Below are 25889 nucleotides of genomic sequence, written 5' to 3'. Positions count from 1 at the left end.
GACCCGCAACCAGACTATGAACCAGTCAGCCGATAGTATCAAATTTGCATATTTTATTTAATAAATATACAGTATGCATTATTTGCAAGTTTCATGACTTGATTCAGAGATGCCAACCTCTACGATTTTATCGTAGTCGCTACGAATTTTAACTTCAGACTACGCCAGACTACGTACGATTCCACAAGAAATCCTACGAAATTTGAATAAAATGCATTAAAATTCGGATATATAGACAAAAACATAAATTTTCAACGATGAAATACATTTTCGGACTTCACGTACCTTCCATTCATCATATTTAATGACTTATTTGAACTGGAATGATTGCAAGTAACAAACGTAATTTTAGTTGTTTTCAATACTTTTGCGATTTGACACATTTAGTTCCTGCGGAGACCCCTGAAGGTCCCGGGGAAGAACAGGCCTTCAGCAACCATGCTTGCCATAAGAGGCGACTGTGCTTGTGGTAAGAGGCGACTAAAGGGATCTGGTGGTCAGACTCGCTGGCTTGGTTAACACATGTCATCGGTTCCCAATTGCGCAGATCGATGCTCATGTTGTTGGTCACTGGATTGTCTGGTCCAGACTCGATTATTTACAGACCGCCGCCATATTGGTTGGAATATTGCTGAGTGCATCGTAAAACTAAACCCACTCACTCACTAGTTCCTAGAAATAACTTAACGACGTGACCGTAATATCATTCATTTTTTTCTCAGAATCCATCATGATTTTGTTTATTTAGTTGACTACGAATTTTATGGTCAAACTACTAATTTTGAACAATGAAACTACTATTTGCAACACTTTGGGGTTGGCATCTCTGCTCGATTCTCGTATTTTTGCTGATTTTCGTCTGAATGTTTCAGACGTTACTAGCTAAGCTACCAACGTCCTAACTTAGCTAGTCCACATTTATAGCAAGTTCTGCTTGGAAACCATGAAGTGAATCTCAAGGCTCAGTCCTCACAGCAATATATCGTGGTCCGTACATCTTCAGACTAGGCGGAGAGACAGTGGGGTGGGCTACTGGCTAAAACGTTCACTCACCATGCTGAAGGTCCGGGTGCAATTCCCAGCATGGGTTCAATGTGTAAAGCCCGTTTCTGGTGTTCCCCGCCATAATATTGCTAAAAGCAGCGTAAAACTGAAATCTCGCACTCGAACTCGGCAGCACATTCAGCTGTATGCGATACTAAGTAGAAGTAGGTCTGTCATTTCCAATGGATTTTGCACGGATGAATTCAGCAGTACGATTAACCCTAAGGCTTGATGTTATATCGTTAAGATCCAGTTTGACTTTTCATCCATTATCAAGCTGACAACTAATCACTAATGTAACGCAAATAGGGTTCATAGTGCCGTTAAACCAAAGTCAATCTCAATTTAATCTGACTTCTAAAAAAAGGTGAACTAGCTGACATATGTACTGCGAAGGTCGATGTTCATGCTATTGGTCACTGGATTGCCTGGTCCAGACAATTATTCATAGAATCTGTGAAGATCCGGGTTCGAATTGATGTTCATTAACCCATGCTTGTCGTAAGAGCCGACTAACGGGAGCGTGTCAGGCTCGCGTTGACATGTGTTATAGGTTCCCTATTGCGCGGATCGATGCTCATGCTGATAATTTACAGAGTGCGACGTAAAACAAAACTCACACACTTAAGAAAACAACAAAAAAATATACAAAAAAAAGTTTTTATCACGCTGTGTTCTATTCTTTGACCCAAGGACGTTTAACAGGCTCTAGGGCCAAGACAATTGGTATAGTAACAGAGTGCCAAATTAACACTTTGAAGTAGCAAACTTGCTATTCCAAATCTGATTTTGCTACCTGAAAAAAAACAACACACACACAATAGCAACAACTTGATACTTGGTATTTTTCAGTGAAACTGCTTACGTTCATCAATCAGTCAACATTTTCAAAGGATAGATCTCCACTTGTGTGCACTGTTTCGTAAACCTGCCGATACTGGCATTTCACTTTTCCCCCAAATGCTATTCACAAATAGTTGCGACAGAGAACCAGTTAATAACATCACTGCTTCCGATGTTTGATAATGGTCATTCGCCATTTCTTGCGTAAGGACGATCAAACATCGTCTGCTAGTACAAGGAGACGTAGTACAGTTCCATATGGCCAGTAATGGGACTGGGAGGAAGGAATTAACAATAATGCGAAAGAGTTTATTTTAAACCAGGTAGCAAGTACTTGCTATCTGCTAAAAAGTTCATTTCGAACACCGGGTAAGATTAAAAGAACACATTTCTAGCTCATGGTTTAAATGGGTATACTATCATGCATGTGCCTGTCAGGGGTTAGCTTACAACCGATTATATACCGATATATTGCAATCGAACTTCTCAATACGATACATTGCTGTACGCTTTTCGCGAACCGGTTCACCCGATACGATCGGCAATTTCCGTGATCATGATCGGTAATTTTCGTGATGTAGTCAAAACTATTGATTTTTCTTTATATTAATAGTTTTGAGAAGTTTTTTGTCATGCCGTTGCATTTGCGTGACGCCTAAATCATATGAATCATGAAAATAGATTGGTACCAGCTCCTCTTGTAAGGATAGAGAAATCAATATGGCGTGTTCCAAACTTTAGAGCCACGTCTTCAATTTTGTACTATCACATAGGAGTCTTGACAGTGGCCAGCAGTCTGTCTCACAGTCCCTGAACCACATTATTTTGCCTACTGCCAAGCCTTCTCTGCAGTGCTAAAAGCCTTAAATGAAGCAAGTCTAGATGTCCTTAGGTTCTGAATCACTGGTCTCCCAGGGGCTCCTTTTGAACTGAAATGGGTTTGTTTGTTACTATCAAAATTATGTATATTCAGTGACTAAGCCTTAGTCTAAGTGGCCATTGGCATTGTGTTAGAGGGAAGGAAAAAGTAATTTCCTTACTTAAATCATCTGTTACACATTCACAACATACTGTAATACGTCAACACCTATCATCATATATCGCAATACGAATGTTTTTCAATACCCCATCCTAGTAGACTAGTCGCTATGCATACATGACTTGATGAGAAGACAGAAAATGGTATGTACACTGTTCCACGATTCTAAGCTGAAATATGCAAAAGTTTTGCATTATGTAAGTAATAAACATTTATGTATACCCGAACACCGTACATTTTCCTGTCACAGTCGATCATGTGAGTTGAAATATGTCAGCTGGAAACTACATCAGCTGACTCTTGTACCATGGTCCCAATCACTATATTCCAGCTTTACCTCATACGATATGTTCCAGTTAGGTAGATATTTGATCATGAACAAACCTGACTCGGTGAATGATAAGGTTGAAATTAACGTCTCTTTCATATTTGTTTTGTTGTAATGTTTATATACTCTTCAAAAACGTAGGGGAACTGTACTTTCAATACCAATGTACGATTGTCGAAATTGGGAAATATATGGGATTGAATCAGTGTTGATACAATATTAATGGACGTTTTGAGAATGCATCACCACATGGATTTCATTCAAAGCAAAGTTGTTCGTTCAGTTATCCCCCTTGTTAGGTGACTTGAGCATGGTATGAAAATTTCAGGTTTACGATTTTCAGTCAGTTTTATGTGATTTGACCCTGAAAACCCTGACCATGCACAGATGCAAGAAAATTGTCGGAAAAAAATGGTTTACAGTGATTTATCGACCTGCTTGAAAAAACGTCAAGATTCATAATGACACCCCATGCACGCGTAGGAGGCTCCCACGTTGTGGACGTGCTTCCCATGCATTGTGTCTGCGTGTGGCGATAACGTGGAATGATACACAAGATGAATGTCATTGTAACGTTCCTCAATGGGTTTTCTCTCTGCCAGACTTCAATGTTCAGGTTCCCCTATCTTTGAAGAGTATCAACAAGTATAAGGTGTTTTAACGCCACACTCAGCAATATTCCAGCTATATGGCAGCGGTGTGTAAATAATCGAAACTGGACCAGACAATCCAGCGTCCATTAGACATAGCATGCTGTTAGGTCGGTGAATTCGAATCCAAGATTTACCTCAGATCATGTTTCTAGGATTGCCAGTATTACGTTCCTGTTTGTTGGTTTTACCACAGTACAAAAGTGAAAACCATGCATCACACTGGAAAAGCATGCATCATTTTCGACTTAACATTAAGTGTGTGTGTGAGTTTAGATTGACGCCACGCTCACAAATATTCCAGCTATATGGCGGCAGTCGAGTCTGGACCACACAATCCAGTGATCAACAGGATCAGCATCGATCTACACAATTGGGACACGATGACATGCGCTAACCAAGTCATCGAGTCTGACCACCCGATCCCGTTAGTCGCCGCTTACGACAAACATTGGTTGCTGGGGACCAATTCGTCATTTATTGGAACTTTTGGAATCATCAATATTTGGTCTGATCCTTTACGACCAAGTTACGACGTTTAAGCTTCATGTGACACAGGACCTCCTTTCATAAAGCACTAAGGTGATCGTAAGTCATTGAGGTAACCACAGTGCCATGTTAACGAATGGGAGTTAAGGTTAAATTTAGTAAACGTTTGCTTCGTGAAAGAAGCCCCAGGCCTCATTCTTTTGGTGTAGCCCACAGGTATGGTGTTTGACAAACGTAGTGAACAACTGGGGACAATTTGGAATCCAACCCACAGTCACATGGACCAAGGGGACGCAACTCACAAAACACATTACGGCGTCTTTGACGAACGTCTCACCCATAACCACTGAAGAGAATTGAAGTTATACATATATATAAGTATATGTCTATTTGCTGTTCACGAGTGAAATATGTCAAAGAAGCAGCATGCATAGTTGATTCAGATCAGTAGGTCTTAGATGCATTTATACACGGAACCCTACCTTGTGCAAAATTCGTGTATTGTTTTTAATGTAGCTTGGATGTGCCTCAATGGATAATTCGTTTCCAGGCAGGCATACAATTGCAACTGTACAGGTACACAATAAATAACTCGCGTGACTTTGACAGTACTGAGCACATAGCTGTCGGCTCAGCCCTGTACTTGATATAACAACCAACGCGTCATGTATAAAGGTACAGCTATCGTCATAAGGGCCACATTTTCCAATGCAAGCAAACGTTTTCCCCAACATGTATTTTCAAATTTATTCAAATATACACACCTACCCCATCCATAAACCGTATTTCCCTTTATACGCCCTCTTTCATCCCATTTCCTATTACACCTCCTCATTCTTGTCTCATTTCTCCACCCCCAACCCCCTTCCCCTACATGAGCGGTACTTTTTCATACAGAACATCCTTTCCACCATACTAGCTGTATTTCCCAATATATATAGTTATTCGTCCCATAGGAGCCGTATTTCCCTATGTATTTCGCCGTGCGCAGTTTCAATGGGACAGTACTACCCGGTTCCTCGCGTCTGTACGTACTGGTTCAAATATTGGGCAGGAGAAAACATGTGATAATATTAACACCTACACCTAAACCTACACCTACACCTACAGCAATAGACAAGGTGTAAAAGACACCTGTTTTGCCAGGTGTCCATTGTTCAAGTCATCAATTGCGTCTCCACGGATGCATCCGTTAAGGACGCCTTCAACAAGAGCACCAAGACTTTTTCTTCTTCTGACTTCTCGACAACTTGCTGACTTCAGATCGATCAGAAGACTGTGACGTTGTGGAGTTCCGAGCAAAGATTTCTAGTACCTTTTCCACTAGCGTGTCAAATGCACTGTTCACGCTGTTGATATCTCTCTCAGCGCTGACTTCAATATATGGAATACTGTGCTCCTCCGCGAAACTGGTAGCTCTGTCTTTTGTCACTTCTCGGTCAAGGTCGTGACACTTCGTGCCCACAAGAACAACGGCGATGTCCTTCTGCGAAGCATATTCCCTCATGTCGTCAAACCTGGAAAATATGACTGAGTGAGTTAGTGAGTTTGGTTTTAGCTTCACTTTTAGCAATGTTCCAGCAATACCACGTCGGGGGACACCAGAAATGGGTTTCACACATTGTACCGATATAGGGAATCGAACCCGGGTCCTCGGCGTGACGAGCGAACGCTCTAAGCACAAGGCTTCTCGTCCAAAACTATATTTATCCCTTACACATAGTTTGACGTAAATTTTCCTCACTCACCATCTGTGAACATGGTCGAAGGTTTCTTCGTTGGTGACGTCAAACATGATTATACATCCGTTAGCTCCTCTGTAGTATGATGCTGTCAGACTGCGGTATTTCTCTTGTCCTGCAACAGATAAAACTCTCGTATCTTTACAGCCCGTGGTATTCAACTGTGGAACTGGTACCAGCTAACTTAGTCTTGTCATCCCGGGAAGAATTGATCTTCAGTAATGGTTTTCACACCATGAATGTCGACTAACGTAGATTAAACTCTCTTATCTTACACCCCCTGATATTGAACACTGGAACTGGTACCAGCTAACTTAATTTTGTCAACCCAGGAAGAATTGATCTTCAGTAACCCATGATTGTCGTCAGAGGCGGCTAACGTAGATACAACTCTCGTAGCTTACAGCCCGTGATAATCAACAGTGGAACTGGTACCAGCTAACTTAGTTTTGTCAGCCCGGGAAGAATTAATCTTCAGTAACTCATGGTTGTCGTAAGAGGCAACTAACGGGATCGTTTGGTCAGGATCGTTGACTTGGTGTTAAGGTACTGTCGGAAATAGACTAAAATGTTTTTCGGCATTTATAGCTATAATTTATGTAGTTACTATGTAAAAGTGTGAAATATCTGTTGAACTAAAATCGGCCTAACTACAGTCTTTGGTGTAGGGAGATAGGAAACGTCGAAAAGAGATATTAGTGCAGAACTGAGCAGTGGTGTTCTGAAATGAGTCCCAAGCGACGTCTTTTTAACAGACCATGGCTTTATGCAAATTAGTGTACGATGGTACTGTATTACAAAGGACACTCTCAACGCTACAAACGAAAGCTCGCGTAAAAGTAATAACTTTAATACTGAAACTATTAATGATGCAGCTGCAAGCCCCTCTATCACTATTAAAACAGAAGGAATCGGGTAGGGGGGTCGTCTCAATGACAAAATCCGACCACAAAATATTGTCGCAGACAGTGGTAGAGGGTCGGGTTGAGGGATAGCGTTATCGGCAAAGATACGATAGTCCTTTAGGGGAATGAACCTGGTGAAATAAACGGCATTTCATATCAGTTTACAAATAATATCCAGTCCTGTCGGTATTAAGGTGGTAACGCCACCTATATGGTATAAACATTTGTTATTGTCCAAAAGACAACGGGATTAGAGAGCTATATATACTTTGCGACATTCAATATATGGCCAATTTAGGGTATCATACTCTTTTACATATCTCATCATATACTTTATGAACGATTTTCTGAAAGACTCGTAAGATGTAAGTCAAAAGAGGAGATATATTCAACACACACGAACAAGCATAAAACGTCTTTGACATGACCTGTAGGCAGCACAAGAATTTCATACCAGGTGAGTCGACAGTAGGCCCTCACATCTGGCTTAGCGACCAAATCACCTATAGGCTGATCTGTTGTTGTCAGTAGCTATTCGTGTTTTTTCAAGTTTTGCCCGAGTTTTAGGAGTAAAATCCTACTACACATCCCACTTAACGCCCAGTGCGGCCGAAATGACTTACTTCGGTTTATCATCCAAAACTGTGTTCTACAGGAGATATCGCTTGTGTGAAATCAGACGATATCTCCTAGGAGATATCGTTTGGACAGTAGATGTTGCACAGTGCCCTGACAATGCTATGACGTCATGAACTTGATGACGTCACAATGCTATGACATCGCTGCACTGCAAATCAAGTGGCAGTGCTGTGTCACATATTTTCACTGAAAACTAATGAAGAATGATTTTGGATGATAAATAGAATCTCACCCGCGCGTCTGCTGATATCAAATATATCAGCAGTCGTTGATAAAGGTAAAAATATTTGTTACTCGTGTTGATATACTTGATATCAGTAGACACACGGTGAGATTCTCTATATATGCAGTTTGCAATCGTGTACATATTAGTGATACAGAGTAACAGCCTAAAACAGTTTTTTTTTCAATTTCCAACAATACTTTAGTGAGTGAGTATGCCGCTTTGAAGTGGTGGGGAATCTTATGAACATAAATCAGCTTACAATATGATTGTTATGTAAAATGTAAACGGAGCCACGGTTGTAACACTTCCACCCGTAACCACTGTAAGGAGTTTGTAACGATGAATTAATTTGAAGTATTTAAAACTGATGTATGTAAGTTTTGGGTTACTGTTATCTTACTTTAGCCCCTGCAGAATGAGAATCGCGGCCTGTGGACTCAAATGTTTCCGCCAGCTTGACTTATGCAAAAAGGCAATGTTGTACAAATTTATTCACTCGTAAATCGTTCATGTTAAATTTGCTCGTCATTCTCGCGGACATATTTCAAAAGCGACGTCCAAAATCCGGGATGCCGGAAGTCAGAATTGTAGGCCACTGGTACAAGAGTTCACTAGGCACGACACTGTTGTTTTCACCAACGTATGAGTTTGGTTTTATGCAGCTTTTAGCAGTATTCCATCAATATCACAGCGGCAGGCATCGGAAGTGGCTTTGGCGCACTGTACCCATGTGGGGAATCGAACCCGGGTCTTCGGCGTGACGAGTGAATGCTTTTACCACAAGGCTACGCCACCGATCCCCCACTGACGTGTATCTCAATTTAAATAAAGGCCGAAACGTTTTTGAAAACTGGGACTAGTCGCTCATGGCAGCCGTGTTCTAATGTCACGGAAGGGAGGTGATAGCAGCGGTCTGGTTAGATTTATCTCCTCAGGAGTATGATGTTGACAAATTAAACAAAATTATTGTCGTCGTTCTAGATATTGTTCTGTATTGTTTTTTTTACGCCTGTGAACTTGAGTGATGATTCGCCAAGATTTGTTTAACCGACATGTGATGATAATGCATACAATTACTTGTGACACTGTGAAAATTGTTCAGAGCTAAAATAGAAAATATCTGTGTTCCTGGACACTTAACAAACTGTCTAGGTTAAAGATTATATTTAAATTAGGCACGTTACAGCAGTCGGATACTGAAACAATGTAAATGTTTACTGGTCCATTGTAAACCAGCGCTTGTGAATATTTAAACTAAGTATTCACGCCACAATCCAATTATATAACACTGCGATCCCAATGTGGGTCTCACGTGAATAACCGGGTTAGAATCTTCAGTCACCCATGCTAGCCGTAAGAGGCGACTAACGGGACTCGGGTGGTCAGGCTCGCTGACTAGGTTGATCATTTCATTGTATCCCAATCGCTTAGATCGATGCTGATCCTGTTGATCACCGGCTTGTGTGGTCCAGACACGACAGCCGCCATATAGCTGGAATATTTGTGAGCACGGCGTAAATCTATACTCACTCACTCATTTAATGTTAAGTCGAAAGTGATGCATGTTTTTCACGTTTACACTTTGGTAAGACCAACGAACAGTCACGTAAAGCTGGCAATCCTAGAATCATATTCAAATCTTGGGCTCGAACTCTCTGACCTAACAGCAAGCTATATCATGGACGCAAGTCAAAGCTGTGGTTGTTGTTGCAAACAGTATTAATTAATTCGGTAGTAAATAACGTTAACGCTAGCTATCTCACCGCTGACATATCTAAACGTTATCTGGAACATGTGTAATACGATAACTATGTCGGCGGATGTACGATGGACATGTCCTGCTGACATTGTTTGATTAGGACGTCCTGTCATGTGAAATCACTGGAATGTATCAGTGTTGATGATGGATGATGATGATGATGATGATGATGATGGTGGTGGTGACGGCGTAACAGCAGACCCACTCACTCACTCACTCACCCATACGGGGACTATATACGTTGAAAAGGTCCCAGAACAAGTGTTGTGTCTCATGTGAGAGAATGGTTACTTTATCTATGAAACATCATCGATCATGAATGAGATAGTGAGTTTAGTTTTACGCTGCTTTTAGCAATATTCCACCAATATTACTGCGGGGGACACCAGAAATGGGCTTCACACGTTTGCTGGTGACGTTTTGCTTTAATGTAGGATGTCGAGATCAAAGGTTTGTGTTGCTGACAACTGTTGAGTTACAAAGCTGTAGCTGCAACTGAATGTAAGACGGTGTGACATCACGTCACCCAAGAGTTGTTCGTTTGTCAGCTCATCACTCATTGTCCTATTACATCAGAGACGAGAGCTGCTTGGAAATGCATCATTTTGCCCTCATAGTTCTGATGATGACAAACTGGAGGAAGTAACTGACGCCAGAATGGAATCGTTCATTCATCATAAGTACATTCACATTTGTAGTTGTAATCCTCCAGTTAAGCCCTTGGAATCCTACAGTTATATACTATTCTATAGTCGAAATTCAACAATTACATAGTCGTAATTCTTCAAATATATAATCGGAATGTTTTAATTATAAAGTCTAATTCCACCATTATATAGTCGTAATCCTACAGTCATATAGTGGTAATGTTACAACTATTTTATGTAACAATTATATAGTCGTAATGGTAGTTTTATGTAGTCGGAATGCTGCAGTTATGTAGTCGGAATTCAACAATTATATACATGTTGTCGGAATTCATCAAATATAAAGTTGAAGTTCTTCAATTATGTTGTTGAATCCTACAGTATATAGCCGAAATCCTACAATTATAAAGTAGAAATCCTACAATTATAAAATTATAAAGTAGAAATCCTACAATTACATAGTCGAAATTTTGCGATTATATCGTCGAAATTCTCCATTTATGTAGTCGGAATTCTTTGATTATATTGTCTAATCGTACCTTTATATAGTCGGAGACCTACAGTTATATAGTGGGAATGTTACAACTATTTGTCAGAATAGTACAGTTATATAGTCGTAATGCTACAATCATACAGTTGGAATCCTACAAATGTATAGTCAGAATCCTTCAATTATATACGATATTATAGGCAGAATCCTCTAATACCGACTGTGCTTTCGGCAGAGAATATGAATCTTGCGTAAATTCTACTTTGGATCTTTTGAAATATCGCCAAGCAGGACACTACCATAAGTTAGTACTTTTATTACTACCACATTGAAAACCCGTACTTTCTTATACTGTGGTCACGTGTTCTCGCTTAGCAATCGTACACCACTCTCTGATGAGATTTCATGACACGTGTTGACGTTAGTTAGTAGTCTTCTATCGAGGAAGAAGACTTGCATAAGCCCCATCGGTAATGATTAATAGTTTCTTGTATTTTTTGTTGTTGTTGTTTTAAAGAAAAGATAAAATAACATAAAAATCATACCGGCGTACTGTGCGCTTGCCTGGACTTTCCTCTTTGTTGGATAGCATTACATCCATCGGCTTAGCATCCAGTACAGCCTTGGACGAAGGCTGTCCAGGAATCTGCGTGGGTAACCCACAGTATGGCTACACGGTAATCCACTTAGTTACTTGGAGTAAAGCTACAATGTGTAGCTCCCTGTAGTTTGATTCTTGGGGAAGATGCATTTTAACATCTGAGCAAGTTTAATATGACAGCTTAATTTGGTTACATTGTGAAAAGTTAGCCCGATGACACACTGTCGTGCGTGAGATCCACGTTACAATGTGTGGATTATAATTTACGATGTGCGAAGTCCATGTTACATGTAACGTCAGTGTTACAGTATGTGAAGTCCATGTTACGCGTTTTGTCAGTGTTACAATGTGTGAAGTCCATGTTACGCGTTATGTCAGTGTTACAATGTGTGAAGTCCATGTTACGCGTTATGTCAGTGTTACAATGTGTGAAGTCCATGTTACGCGTTATGTCAGTGTTACAATGTGTGAAGTCCATGTTACGCGTTATGTCAGTGTTACAATGTGTGAAGTCCATGTTACGTATTACGGCAGTGTTACAATATGTGAAGTCCATGTTATGTATTACGGCAGTGTTACAATATGTGAAGTAGATGTTACGTATTACGGCAGTTACAATATGTGAAGTCCATGTTACGTATTACGGCAGTTACAATATGTGAAGTCCATGTTACGTATTACGGCAGTGTTACAATATGTGAAGTCCTTGTTACGTATTACGGCAGTGTTACAATATGTGAAGTCCATGTTACGTGTGAAGTTAATGACACAGTATTTGAGGTCCATGTTACGTGAAAAGTGACATTAAATTAATGTAAAATTCAGCTGAATCTATTCATTCACACTAGAGTGCATTGTAATGAAGAATCCAATGTTTATAAATTGCCTGTCGATAAGACGTGAAGTGTCATTTTATCGGTAGACTGAGTGATGGAGGGCGTCTTATACTCAGATGTCACATTATCTGCAGATTAGATTGTTGACTGGCATTCTGTTTACACCCATAGCCTGTGGTCAGGTCTTTTATTGACACAGTATTGTTACACATACATTGTTTCCTATCAATCATCCACAGATGAGGACGTCATCAAATTTTCCCCACCGCTAGAACAATCCAACACTAAAAGACGTCACAAATCCTTACATGAGGAATTCGAGTGAGTGGATGTACTTTTACACCACCTTTTAAAGCAATATTACAGCGGGGGACACCAGAAATGGGCATCACACATTGTACCATGTCGAAAATCGATCCCGGATCTTCGGCGTGACGAGCGAAGGCTTTAACCACTAGGCTATCCCAAAGGCCATTAAGTATTATTCCTGTGATTGCCTCGATGCAGTCTGCCCCACAGTCACTGACCCGTATTACTTTCCCTTCCGCAGTCTGCAGTGATAAAAGTTATGAATTTCCCACCCCACTGATTCTCTTTTCAAATTTAAAAGGCATTTTTGTTTGGGTAAAAATTGTATATATTTAAAGAATAATCGTCAGTCAAGGATTCATGGCATACCGCTAGATGGCTGCTTATGAATAAACTTAATCTCCTTTATGTACCCTTACTTCAACCGATGTTTCTAAGATGCCTGATAAATAGTGAAGCGTCAGTTAAAACAGAAGTGACGTTATCAACATTTGCAGCGAGACATAAAGTTATTTCTTCACTGTTAGAGTGTATTGCATTTTACAACAATATATCATCAATATCACTATAGGGAACACAAGCAAATTGCTTCATACATTGTACTGAAGTAGGAAATCACAATCAGATCGTCAGCGTTTTCAAGAGGTCAAACCAAATCTCTTGAATACATAACATGGTGATGCGTTAGATGATTCCTCTGCTTTGTCTCCCTTTCATATTGGTGAAACCATTACCCATCATTATGAGTAAACAGTTTACCCGTGAAGATTCGGGCTAGAATTGATCTTCAGTATACCATGCTTGGCGTAAGTGTCCACGAATGGGATCGGGTGGTCAGGTTTGCTGATTTGGTTGACACATTACATTGCATCCCAATTGATGTTATCGTATCCCTATTGATGATGGATTGATGCTCAAGCTGTTGATCACTGGAGTGTCTGGACCACCTGCATAAGGCTGGAATACAGCTGTGTCCGGAGTTATCCAGCAAACAAAGAATACAAACCGACCTGAAGTGTCATGAGAGAAACATCCAAATATACCCGACATATAAATTTATAACGACCTACATGCACTGTTAAAATCGAAGCAATAACAATTCAAACTTGTTTTATATGGGCGTTCGATTGCCCTTCGTGACTATTCAAACGAATACCAAGGACCTTGAGTAAAGGGCGTATAGGCCACTGCAGAAACAGTGATTCACTCGTGGCAGGAGGATTCTTCAGCATTTGCCCACACAGATCTGATTATGATAATATGCAGTACATCTCCAGGCAAGATTGATTTGGATATCTTACATGCTCCAGCACGTATGCGATCTTGGGGTTAAGACAGGGTGATGTCCCCGGTCTGTGCTCGTTTGTATGTCAAGCAGAGAAGTCACAGCACGCACTGGTTAGGTGGAAATAATTTGTTAATAGAGGGGATGATTCACCTGTTTAGTTCATGTAGACAAAAGGGTTAATCATCATCATCATCATCATCATCATTATCATCATCTGAGCACACGATGAGGCAAAGACAGGTCTGAGGCTAGGGGTAAGATAGTGGAGTGGGTGGCGGTAGTCAGATATATTTCAGTCGCCGGTCACTATTATTACAGAGCAGCGCCCCTGTTATGTTCTAGTAACCTGTTTGCACTGATTGTGATTCAGGTCTTTCAGGTCAGTACCCGCAAGCGTCCGGATGGCGACATTGACAGGGACACAATAAAAAAAATCAACGTTATGAACATAGCTTATGTCAGAAACATAAAACTCCACTCCAAATTTCAAGACGTGTTACGTAATCTATACTCTTGTGTGTGCGGGAGGTGAACGGGGTTCTATTTCAAGGTCGCCGATCACATATCGTATGTATAACAGGTTGAACTTAGTAGGGAGGTGGACTAGCCTAGTGGTTAAAGAGTTCGCTCGTCATTCCGAAGGCCCGGGTTCGATTCCCCGCATGGGTACAATGTGTGAAACTCATTTCTGGTTTCCCCAATGTGATAATGATGAAATATTTATAACATCAGCGTAAAACTAAAGTCACGTGGCATCCCTAACAAAGAACGTATGGTGCACGTTAAAATCGAAGGTATGAAATTAGTAGATACCAATCACATATCTACCAATACACGCTTTGAAAGCTTGTCGGAGAAACGGCATGTCGTAACCCATGTCAAACGACTTTTAAGGTAGAGTCGAATAACGTATTTTTGAATTCGCCAAGGAAAACGAATGTTCGATTATTCCTTAGATATGTAGACACGCTGAGGTTGTTAGAATAATACTCGACATAAAGGGAAAACAGTTATAATGTCTCTCCAAAATTGATGACTGTGAAACAGAAGCGCCGCAGTCACTGGTCTGTCGTATTTATAGTTCTGGCTCCGATGTTTCGAGACACACTTTTTTACTCAAATTTCAGTCTGAATTTGACAATTTGAAACAGCTGAATTTCTAACTCAACTATATTTCTAAGTTCAAAAAGCCAAAAAATGTGAAGTAGTCTATCTACAAAACTCAAATTGTCCACTATGATTGAGTTTAGTATCGGTTTCATTTTATGATGAGAATGCAATTTGCTGCGTTTTATCTAATTTGAGTGAAAGATCTAACTTAAGTCAAGACACTTTGTTTCGAGAAATCGCACCATGTCGGTCAGCCAGTACAAGGACAAGGATAAGTGTCTTGATTGTGTTTTTCAAAGAGAAAAATGTACACGTCCCTATTCATATCAGTGACTCACGTGTCATAAATTAAGCCTTGATATGATTCTTTCACTTTTGTCGTGAACCTGTTCAGGAGTCAGCCATTGTTCCATAATTAGTTACAATACGTGTATACCAATACTGTGCATAAGTAGGATCTGCTTTTCCTGACGGGATTGGCCCTGGCGATTCCTGGAGAATGGAGGATCCCAGTAATTCTAAGATTTATTTCGTAAGATGACTGGGACTCACGTGTCATATAACAGGTGTTGATAATATGATTCTTTCACTTTTGTTTTGCACTTTTGTTTTGTGAGTCAGTTCCTGTATTAGTTGTACCAATCCTCTAGGTAACAGGACCCGCCTTTCCTAGTGCTGCGACATTTTCAGTTTTTAAATAATAATGTAATGGATATATATGTTTTCGAAATAAAACTCATTTGTACTTGGTAAGTAAAATGTGTATGAATTCAGATTTGATCTCGTCATTGTATAGCTGGAATAATTCAGATGTGACATAAAGCAAGAATCATCTCAACTTAAGTCCTGACCCGATTATCCCCAGCGATTCCTAGGGAATGGATGATCCAGGAAACTCTGAGATCTATTTCATAAGATGACGTCAGTCGGATAATTTCACAGATCTTAATGTCAATTTTCTATCCCGATTCCCGGAGAATTTGTTGATTCAAGTAAGAGAAGTGTAATCTATTTCGCAACAAGTCAAGGGTGTCGCATATAGGGTTTACCTGGATCTATCTTTAAACGTCTATGTAAATAGATTATTAGGTTTAGGTCGTGAGTGAATGTGGTTTTACGCCGCTTTTAGCAATATTCCCATGGAGGTGTAGTAATTGTATCCTTTGGAAGTCTTGATATATGAGGACGCTGTTCTGTTATAGCTTATGTCTTTTTACAAATTATCATTTAAGATATTAGTTATAACCTTAGAGCTTGTGCAGGTCTAACGGGAAGCTTTCTGTTGTTCATTTTACATCAAACTAATCGTATTTTATAAGGTTGTAATGTTCTTAGTGTAAGATAACATCTTGTGGTATTTGCGTTAAGGTTATTATTTTTTATTACAAGATATTTATACAGCACATGTTTAACCAGTACATGCTCAAGGCGCTATTTGTGTTTATCATCGTACTCAGACATTTTTACACTTGAAACCTCTGTCAGAGGACTATCGAATACACCGCAAATCTGTATCTGTTTATCTGTATTAGTCTTGGATTTCCGACATTCTAATGTCATGTGCATCAGATCAGTGAAGAAGATACGTCGCCACACGCGGAAACAAAAGGTAAATGTAGCAGTACCTGATGTTGAAACCAGGTCCTAGAGGTGAAAGTCCCTTTGTCCTCCTATCTCTTCAGTCAGCTTCACGATCGTATTGATAGTTCTAGTCGACTGCAGGCCTACTTGTTGACGTTGTTTATATTATTAATGACCCAGTTAATCATTAACGTCATTGACCTGCTTAGCTACCACACCTACCCAACGTATCCAAATCACCCTACAGATACATTCCTACCTGTTCCCGATCCACAACCAATTTCCAACCCATTCCCAAACCTACCAGATACCACCCCACCCACCCTATTTCCAAACGTTAACCTTACCTATTCTCACCCCACCCCAACCCAACCTATACCCACCCTTACCTATTCCCACCCACCCCAAAACTGCCAGATCCCACGCCACCCTTTATACTTATTCCCAAGCCACCCTTTATACTTATCCCCAAACCCACCCTTTATACTTATTCCCAACTTACCCCAACTTATTCCCAACCTTACCTATTCCCAACCCTGCCTGTTCCAAGCCACCCTAACTACTCACCCAAATCTCTTCCACCCACCCCAACTGACCCACCCTTACCTCTTTCACCTTACGCAACCGACCCACACTGCCGACCTTGCCTTCACAGATAATGTATCACAAGCTACATAAGGGTTTGACTTGGGTTTAATGAAACTTGGGTGAAAGTAAGAATAACTGGTGTAACCGATGCGATGTAATTTTAGATATCGTAGACACTGGAATATATTTATCCACATGGGTATTAATTGATACCATATCCAATATCATAAGGATACCAATATACAGGTAGGCGTTAATTTAGCACTGAATGCATCTAGTGACAGTTGTATATTTTAGTTCAAGCAGGCGAGCATTCCCCTGCATATTGAAATGCAGATATAAAGCACGACCTTGCATGACATACTCTCTCAAAGGCTGTGGATCGTATTGTCAGTGCGGCGAGTGACAAAGCAAACTGGAGTATACATTTCACATTTACAGTGCATGCACTACATTTTGTTTAACTGATGTAAAGGTAGCCAGTGCTAAAACTATTTTTTTTTACTCGACAATACTTAGACTTTCAGGAAATACACGATGGATGTTTTTCAGCACTCACGGGTGCCCTATTGCAACATCGTAGCTTACGAAAGCATTAACCACAGTTATCTGTCGACTTGTTAGGAAGCACAGAGTGAAAATCTCTCGAAAGATCGTGAGACCAAGTCTCAAGATTTTCCTCACAGAAACTCACGGGCAAGAACACCTGACGTGGTGCTGGTGCCGAGAAAACCACTACTGCACAGTGCGGCGTAAAATTAAACTATACTGAGTCAAAAAAGAAACTTCACAAAATGTAATTTTTAAAAATAATGAATAAATTTTCTCTGATGATACATCTCTGTATCCAAAATGGGATCCTTATCTTTCGACTGTGGAAAAACATTAGCAAACCCCACTCAAACCCATCCATTCGTCGTGCAAATGACGTTAGTACCAAATCAGGTTTTGCACGTGCTGTCGATCACGTGATCTTCGCATCGAAGTTTTCTTCATTTGCAAGTGTTTGCATTGGCCTCAAGAATTGAAAAAAACAAGTGCAATAGGATGCAGCCGTCGTACTGTGTATGACTTGCGAGGTCGTCTACAACAATTGGCACCACTTCTGATCGCCCAAGGTCGGGTCGTCCACGTGTGACGTCACGAGCAGAAGACTGTCAAATCGTCCTGCGTTACCTACGTGACAGATTTGTGCCGGCTACACGAACCAGGGCTGAGCGGTTTCGAGGTCGACTGCCCTCACAGACCATTCGAAATCGGTTGCGGGCTGCCAATCTCCATTCTCGACGTCCATATCGTGGGCCAATATTGACGCCGTTCCATCAACGTCAACGTCTGCTGTGGGCTCAACGTCACCTTCGATGGACCCAGAGAGACTGGAATCAAGTCGTCGTTAGCGATGAATCCAGGTTTACCCTCAGATTGGCGGACGGCAGGCATAGAGTCTGGAGACGACGTCGTGAACGGTATGCCCAATGTTGTGTACAGGAAGTCGACAGATTCGGGGGTGGAAGCTGAATGGTGTGGGGTGTTTTCTGTGGGGGACAACTATTCCCGACTTCTGCTCATCCGTGGAAACCTCACAGCTGCTGCTTACCGCGACCGTTCCTTTCGTTCCTTTCCCGGCGGCTCATGACCCAGGACTACAGTTCCAGCATGATAATGCTCGGCCGCATACCGCGATGTTGACACGAAATTTCCTTCAAAACGCTGAAGTCAGCGTCATGGACTGGCCATCGAGGTCCCCTGAGCTTAATCCAGTAGAGCACATTTGGGATGCACTTGGGAGAAGGCTTCGTGGTCTTAGGAACCTACTTCAGAATTTGCAGGAACTTGGCGCTGCCTTGCAAGAGCAATGGCGCAGAATCCCCTACCACGTGTTCACAAGCATCAGGCTGTCGCTGATGAGACCGTGTTTGGCAGTGGTGAATGCGCGGGGCGGCCACACATACTATTGAACTGAGAAATTTCAATTTTTTATTCTTGTCACTTGACATTCTGCATACCCATGTTTGGGAACGGCAGTGTAGCCTAATGAAACTGATTGTGGCACTGTCAGTGTGTCGAGTACATCACACGGATCACAGCAATGAAATGATGACAATTTAACCATCTTACCATCTTTTATTCTTTTACAGTGCCCTGAAGAAAGAATGTGAAGTTTCTTTTTTGACTCAGTATAGTACGTGCTCAAGGCGTTTAAGGATATGGTGTCATTGGTCTAATGAAAGTCGCTGTCGTCTACATGTCGTCATAAGGTTTTATGGAAGTCATACTTATTTCTAAACGTACGCGTTGCCTGTTCGCCAGAAAGGGCATCTATGATATCTTGTTTTGTGCCTAAGTTTGTTTGTTGCCAAACGCCGCGCTCAGCAACATTCCGCCTATATAGTCTGTATCTATCAAAGAGCAAGGTATGAAATGGCTAGTATAAACATGCCCCAAAATTCGGTACCTTTTGAAGATATTGAATGCATTTTATGACCTGGGAATGACTTTCTGACCGACATGTAGGATCGTACCCGTACCCACGGGTCAGACCACGTGCCATTCGCTATATTTGGCTTTTGACTGAAATTTACCGTAACGTACAGTACATGTTAGCTTTACGAACCAAAAGCAGCCCACTATAATCTGCACCATATGAATACGATATATATACACATCCACTATTTAGTACCTGTAGAAGATAGTCAAGTGCATTTTTTGAACGGGGAAACGTAGGTGTACAAAACCGTACATTGGAGTCAGGATTTATTTATTAGTGGCCTCAAGTCGGCCCTGTTGATGTGTAAGCAGTGCTCACCACTACCACCACCTACTAAACCGCCGCCATATAGTCGGAATATTTGCTGAATGCTTCATAAAACTAAACTCACTCACTTATTTGTGAGGAGTGTGTTTATGTTTCCAAGAGGGCTGGTTAAACAGACACTCAGCTCAACTCTGTGTCACGCTCTGTAGCAGCTGTAACAGCTGTCCGTTCTCGTGCCTGCATTACTCATACCTACGAGCAGTACAATATACTGCCTCAGCTGCAATCAACTGACATTTGTGAGCGTCAAACTGCTGTTGCTCATTTGGGTTGTGATCGAAGTGGTCTGTTTTAAAATTTACGGAATATGACAGTCGTGTTGACAATAGGCATGTTAAAAGTGACTAGCATTTCTTGGATACTGCGCAATGTTATGGAGAGTGATCATTCAAGTTTTGTAGCAAAGCCTGAACACGTCAGCCCATTATCAAATTCTTAACCAGAACGCTCCAATCAGGACACTGGTCACGTGTCGGTCATCAGTAGTTTCGTCTAACTCTTCTGATTAAATTAGCTGGAATCTTTAGCCTAATTAATCGTCTCGGCGCCGCTACTTCCTGAACGGAGTTATGTCCCTTGGGCACAGAAGAAGAGTTCGAATCCCATTTCGTCCCATTTCTGGTTCTAGGTATGTCAGCGTATACTCGTGCCCTTCGTTTTGCGCCGCACTCAGCAATATTCCAGCTATATGGCGGCGGTCTGTGAACAATCGAGTCTGGACCAGACTATCCAGTGATCAACAGCATGAACATCGACGTACGTAATTGGGATACGATGACGATTTGTCAACCAAATCAGCGAGCCAGACCAGGCGAGCCCAATTTTCGGATGTTACGAGAAACATCGGTTGCTATACATCAGTTCAAACCCGGATCCTCACGGGTCGTTTTAACCATTTCTACCTGGAATACTGTTACAAGTATAGCAGTATTTCTGATCGTATCAGACATCCTATCAACTGTGAAAAGAAGGTTAGATTTACTGTCATGGCCGTTGGAGGTCTGCTGTAAGTATATATGTCACGTGAACAAAAGTCCCTATGATTGCGGCGTCAAATGTCCGCGTCAATGGTGCCGTTGTACAAAACAAACAGTTATATTAGGTTTTGGGTGTAACTGTCACCATAGCGCTGAGATGGACAACAGTACCCTGTCGCGATCGAGGGTAATGTTCTTCAGTAGTACTTATCTTCAGATACCTTAAGGCAGTTGTGTAACGCTGTCCAGACTTTCGAAAAATGGGACGAAAGATTTTGTTTAAGAAATCATACACATTTGTCTCCAGGCACTGTGCCATACAGATCCTGAAACAAATATACTCAAATGCAGCTGATACAAGAGGAGAATAGGTGGCAAGTCTGAAAATGATGAAAGTCTCTGGGTTCATTTTATAATTCTTTATGAACGCAATTTAATAACCGCTCTTTTTGTAACATATATGGTCATACTACAGACAAGATGTTAGTATCATGTCCATGGTCAAGAACCATCACAAACAAAGCGTTTTGCGGAACTCGGCCCAGAAACTTCGTTCTTCCAGACAGCACGTGATCATGTGTACAATACACATACCACACAAAGATCTCGTGAAAGTACTGACCTAGATGTGTTTCTGTTCCCCCGTGCTAAGGATCAGACGAAATACCAGCGGACCCACTGACCTCGTGTGTACATACCAGCCAACGACGACTTCAGACATTCGTTGAATATTGCACAGAAGTTTAATTTACCGGTTACAGAATGGGCGGTCACCCTTTTTGAGAAATGCTGATGTCATTACGGATCACCTGTCCATACATATGGACGATGCGTAATTTTTTAGATACAGATGCAAACCCAAATATGAGTTTAATTTTTTAGATACAGATGCGAACCCAAATATGAGTTTGAGTGGTATCTTTTTTCATGTAACATCTGAAAATAATATTATCATTTTATTGATTTTTTTAAAATTCATTTATTAAACTTTTATTCTTTTAATTTGTAACTTAATCGTTTTTCAATTGAATTTTCTTTATTGATTTGATTAAACTTTATAACTTTGTTTATTTTAAAATATGGTTATTTATATGTTCATTTACTTTTATTTTACTTTTATTTGTTGGTGGTGGTGATGGGGGAAGTGGGGAGTGAGGAGGGATTGATTGAGTGGGTTGGTTTTGTGTGTGTGTTGTGGGGAGGGTGGGGTAATGTGTGAGGTTCATTTCCGCTGCCATATATCTGGAATGCTGCAGAGTGCTGCGTAAAACTAAATTCATCCAGTCGCTCGAATATTTCTTAAAGCGGTGTAAAACCACATTCATTCAGTCACTCAAGTTTGGGATGTCACCTTTATTTGACTGTCTGACGCATAGTTATATCCTGAAGCAATCTAACTTTTTATCAGGAAAAAAACATCGTCACTTTATTGCCTTTAACACCCGATGGAATTTGTTTACTCGGGGAATTGAGGCGTTGTTGTTGTTATATTTGCTGCTTTGTGTATTTGTCCTTGAGAGTCTCAGGCTAAGGGTGTTTACTTTCGTCATGAACTGTTGCGGAAGACGTGAACAATTTTAAATATCCGTGTGACAACAGATGTGAATTGACAGTTTGCAGTGTCGATAGCATAGATGTGTATTAACTACAAAGTCCTGCGGTGGCGTTGTAAGTGACCTCGTTCAGTACTGATTCGGTTGGGAGCGCATTATATTGTATATTGTGTGTGCAAATGTGCGCAATCTCGCAGTTACATGAGTGTGTCTGTTTCCGATTACTTTAATATATAGGGAAGGCCAAGTTTCAAGGCCAGTCTCTTACACATTGTCATGCTTCTGTGGCAGACCGTGGTAACTTGAGTTAAAGCGTGTAAAGTTTATCTGTTTAACCCATTTGTTGTAGGCACTTGTTTGGAAAGATAAACAGTTTCGCAACACACGATTGCGTTATCAGAATTGGATGTGTTTTATCTGACTGAAATCGTATTCATGAAAGATCGATACAGCATATGTGTATGTCTGAGTGCCATTGTATATTCAGGAGACGGGAGTGAGATTGGGCGTGAGATGTTTCGGTGAATATTTACAGGAGAACACAACCACCCCCTCACACTCATTCCCCCATACCTGCCTCGCCCACCCGCTACCTTTCCACGGGTATCACTGCCTATCCAACCCTATCTGCTCAAGCGTAGCTGTCCCTACCTACCTCCACCCACTACCAACCGCTACGTACCCGATCCAATCTATCGACACCTAAATATCCATAACTTTCCCACTCAACCCATTCCAACAAATCCAACCAAATCTACCCACGCCACCTACCCAACATAACCCACCCCAACGTTCCCACACAAATCGATCTTTCCTACCCAGCTCACCCAATCCTACCCATTTTACCCCAAACCGCTGACGAAAACTTACCAACCCACTCCTTCCTTCCTACCCACCCACCCCACTTAAAAGTATTCGCTGGATGATCTGAAACAGTTAAGATGTCCAACGTTTCTTTTGAGAGAAAATGTATACTAGTATTCGTCTTACCATAGGCCTAATCCTTCTACCACCATGCCTACCCAAAATTAAGTGCAGTTAAGTCACTATATTTGCAAGGGGAGGTGGCAGTTTCAGGTGCACCTGTTTAACTGTGCTATGCGTCACAAAAAGGTCCACACCACGGAAAACTCGGATTAAAACTAGGACGACGTGACACAGCTGCACATAGTCCGTCTCCAAGACAAAGAAAATATATCAAGAAATTAGCAAAGAGAATACATCTCGAAATTAGCGAAGAAAATATATCTCGAAATTAGCAAACAGAATATATCAATAAATTAACAAAGAGAATATATCAAGAAATTAACCCAACTTAAGTGTAGAATGGTTTGGCAGCTTAGATTTCCTCAGACAATTAGCAGTTCGCTTGGTTCCTTGTTTATGGTTTTTTTGGTTTTTTTAAATTGTATACTACAGTTAAAAATTAAGTAACAGAAATTTTGGAAACATATGTTAGTTAGTGCTTCATGTTGTTTCTTTAACATAATATCTACTCCGCTTTGCAATGATGAAGGTGAAAAAGGACCGAGGTGTGAAATGTGTTTTTTTTTTCAAGAACAGTGTCACTGAAAGTATAAACAATCTCAGCGCACAACCGTTGCAGTAAATATCCAAATCAAAATCATCTGCTAATGAGAGCGTGTAGGCTCGACTAGGGCCGTATCATATTCAGCACCAGCCGTGATAACGCATAGATTGTGTGGACATCCAATATTGGTCAAGGTGTACTTACCCGCTGTATCCCAAATCTGTAATCGAACATTCTTGTCACGGTGGATAATGGTTTTCTGCTTGAAAGCTTGTGTATCAAGGGGTGTCAGTACACGTGTAAATTTCCCTTCCATGAACGTGTGGAGAAATGTCGTTTTACCTACACCTAAATCTCCGATCAGGACGGCCTTCACTGTGTATACATGGTCGCTATAGCTGTTGGTCGCCATGTTGAAATTGACGACTCTGACGGGTTAAATCATGTGATGTATCTGTCACATGGCAGGGCTTCCCTGACGAGTGGGAGTACCCCGAATGTATATCTGTTTTGGTCCATAGATAAAGGGAGACCTTGTACTTAGCGAGTAGGTCCATATGTAGGCCAAATAGATACTGAAGCAGCTTTTATGATATGAGGACATGTCAGGAAATGTTCTACATTTGCACGTGTTTGCGACCTTTGTCCGTGGTGCGGCAGGATCCGCTTACATTTCCGCTGTCTCCAGGAGTCAGGAGTCATTTACATTTCATAGAAAATCTATCCTTGCGTCTCGAGTCGCAATGCTGCCCTGATAATGCTTAAAGCGGTGTCCATATTCGCTCACTCACTCATTGAATCTACTACAGGATCTACGTTGCAAAATATGACCATTAATATTTCATAGGGATCCATAAACACGTGCTTACGATGTGATCGCAAGCATGCAATAGACGATACTTTTAATAGACATTTATTATGATATATGGAAATGCTGTCTCACAGCTTATATTAGTGCCGCAGCTTAACGTCCTTACTACAGTCAATCATCGAAATGTGTCGAGATACTTTTTGTTCGAGACAAGTGGTCCAAGGTCCCTGTTAGCCATTTTTTTACGTCAGGCATGCTTTTTTGTGAAATACGTTCTATCCCTGACTTCTGTGTAGCCTGATGTCATTGGTTGGTTTGTTGTTTAACGACTGCCCACATATAGCTGGAATATTGCCGTGTGCGGCGTAAAACTAAAGTCACTCATTCACTTGTTTAACGCAGCACTCGGCGTTAGTTGGTAAATAATCCAGTCTGGACAGGTGAACTCGCCTTCCACGGACATGTAAAAAGCTGGTGTTTTTTCTGTGTTAGTAAAAATATATGTTCCCGGAGCACGGATTTGCCCATTGTATTGATAAGTGAGTGTGCCTGGTCTGTCATCTTATCGATCTTTGAATTACGAATTAGAGACTATTGTTGTTTTACAACACTTGATTGAAATAATCTTTTGAAAGAATTCATTTTGTGTTTGAAAGTTTGGTCTTATCAGGTGTATGCTACTCCAAGCCATTCATTTGAATGGAGTCTTTTATAGTTAGTGTCATGCGGAAAAGTGTCCGTAACTGACAGACTGAAATTCGCTGCGGTGTAAGTACCAGTTACATTTGATCTATCAGTTAAGGAACCATCCTCGAGGATCAACGGAATTATATCTTCAGTGAAGTAAGAAGATCTTTGCTGAACGTCCGTGGTGGTATGTGATGCAGAAGACTAATTGTAACTCGAATCTGGACGGATCCCTCGTACTGTTAACAAATCGGACCAAAAAGAGTGAGTAAATTAGTTTAATTTCACGCCGAACTCAGCAATATTCCATCTACATAATGCCGGGCTGTAAATAATTGAGTGTGGACCAGGCAGTCTAGGGATCATCAACGTGAACACAGATCTGGGCAGTTGGAATACGA

At 41.0% G+C, this 25889-nt stretch overlaps 2 protein-coding genes across 2 annotated transcripts in view; one reads left to right on the top strand and one right to left on the bottom strand.

Annotated features, from left to right (window-relative positions):
• LOC137297635 (putative cysteine protease YraA) overlaps positions 1-25889 on the top strand; it is a 60701-nt gene that overhangs the window by 9043 nt on the left and 25769 nt on the right. The gene's annotated exons all lie outside the window — the stretch shown is intronic.
• Positions 1691-24532, bottom strand: LOC137297631 (ras-related protein Rab-8B-like). Its single transcript, XM_067829513.1, has 3 exons — positions 24195-24532; positions 6142-6250; positions 1691-5910 (listed from the first exon to the last, which is right to left on the bottom strand). Exons 1-3 carry the CDS (start codon positions 24400-24402, stop codon positions 5598-5600), a joined length of 630 nt encoding a protein of 209 aa, XP_067685614.1. The 5' UTR covers positions 24403-24532; the 3' UTR covers positions 1691-5597.

This window comes from Haliotis asinina, chromosome 1 (assembly GCF_037392515.1).
Source record: "Haliotis asinina isolate JCU_RB_2024 chromosome 1, JCU_Hal_asi_v2, whole genome shotgun sequence".
Lineage (NCBI taxonomy): Eukaryota > Metazoa > Mollusca > Gastropoda > Lepetellida > Haliotidae > Haliotis > Haliotis asinina.
Note: the sequence above shows the minus strand (reverse complement) of the source record. Positions and strands in the feature narration are given on the sequence as shown.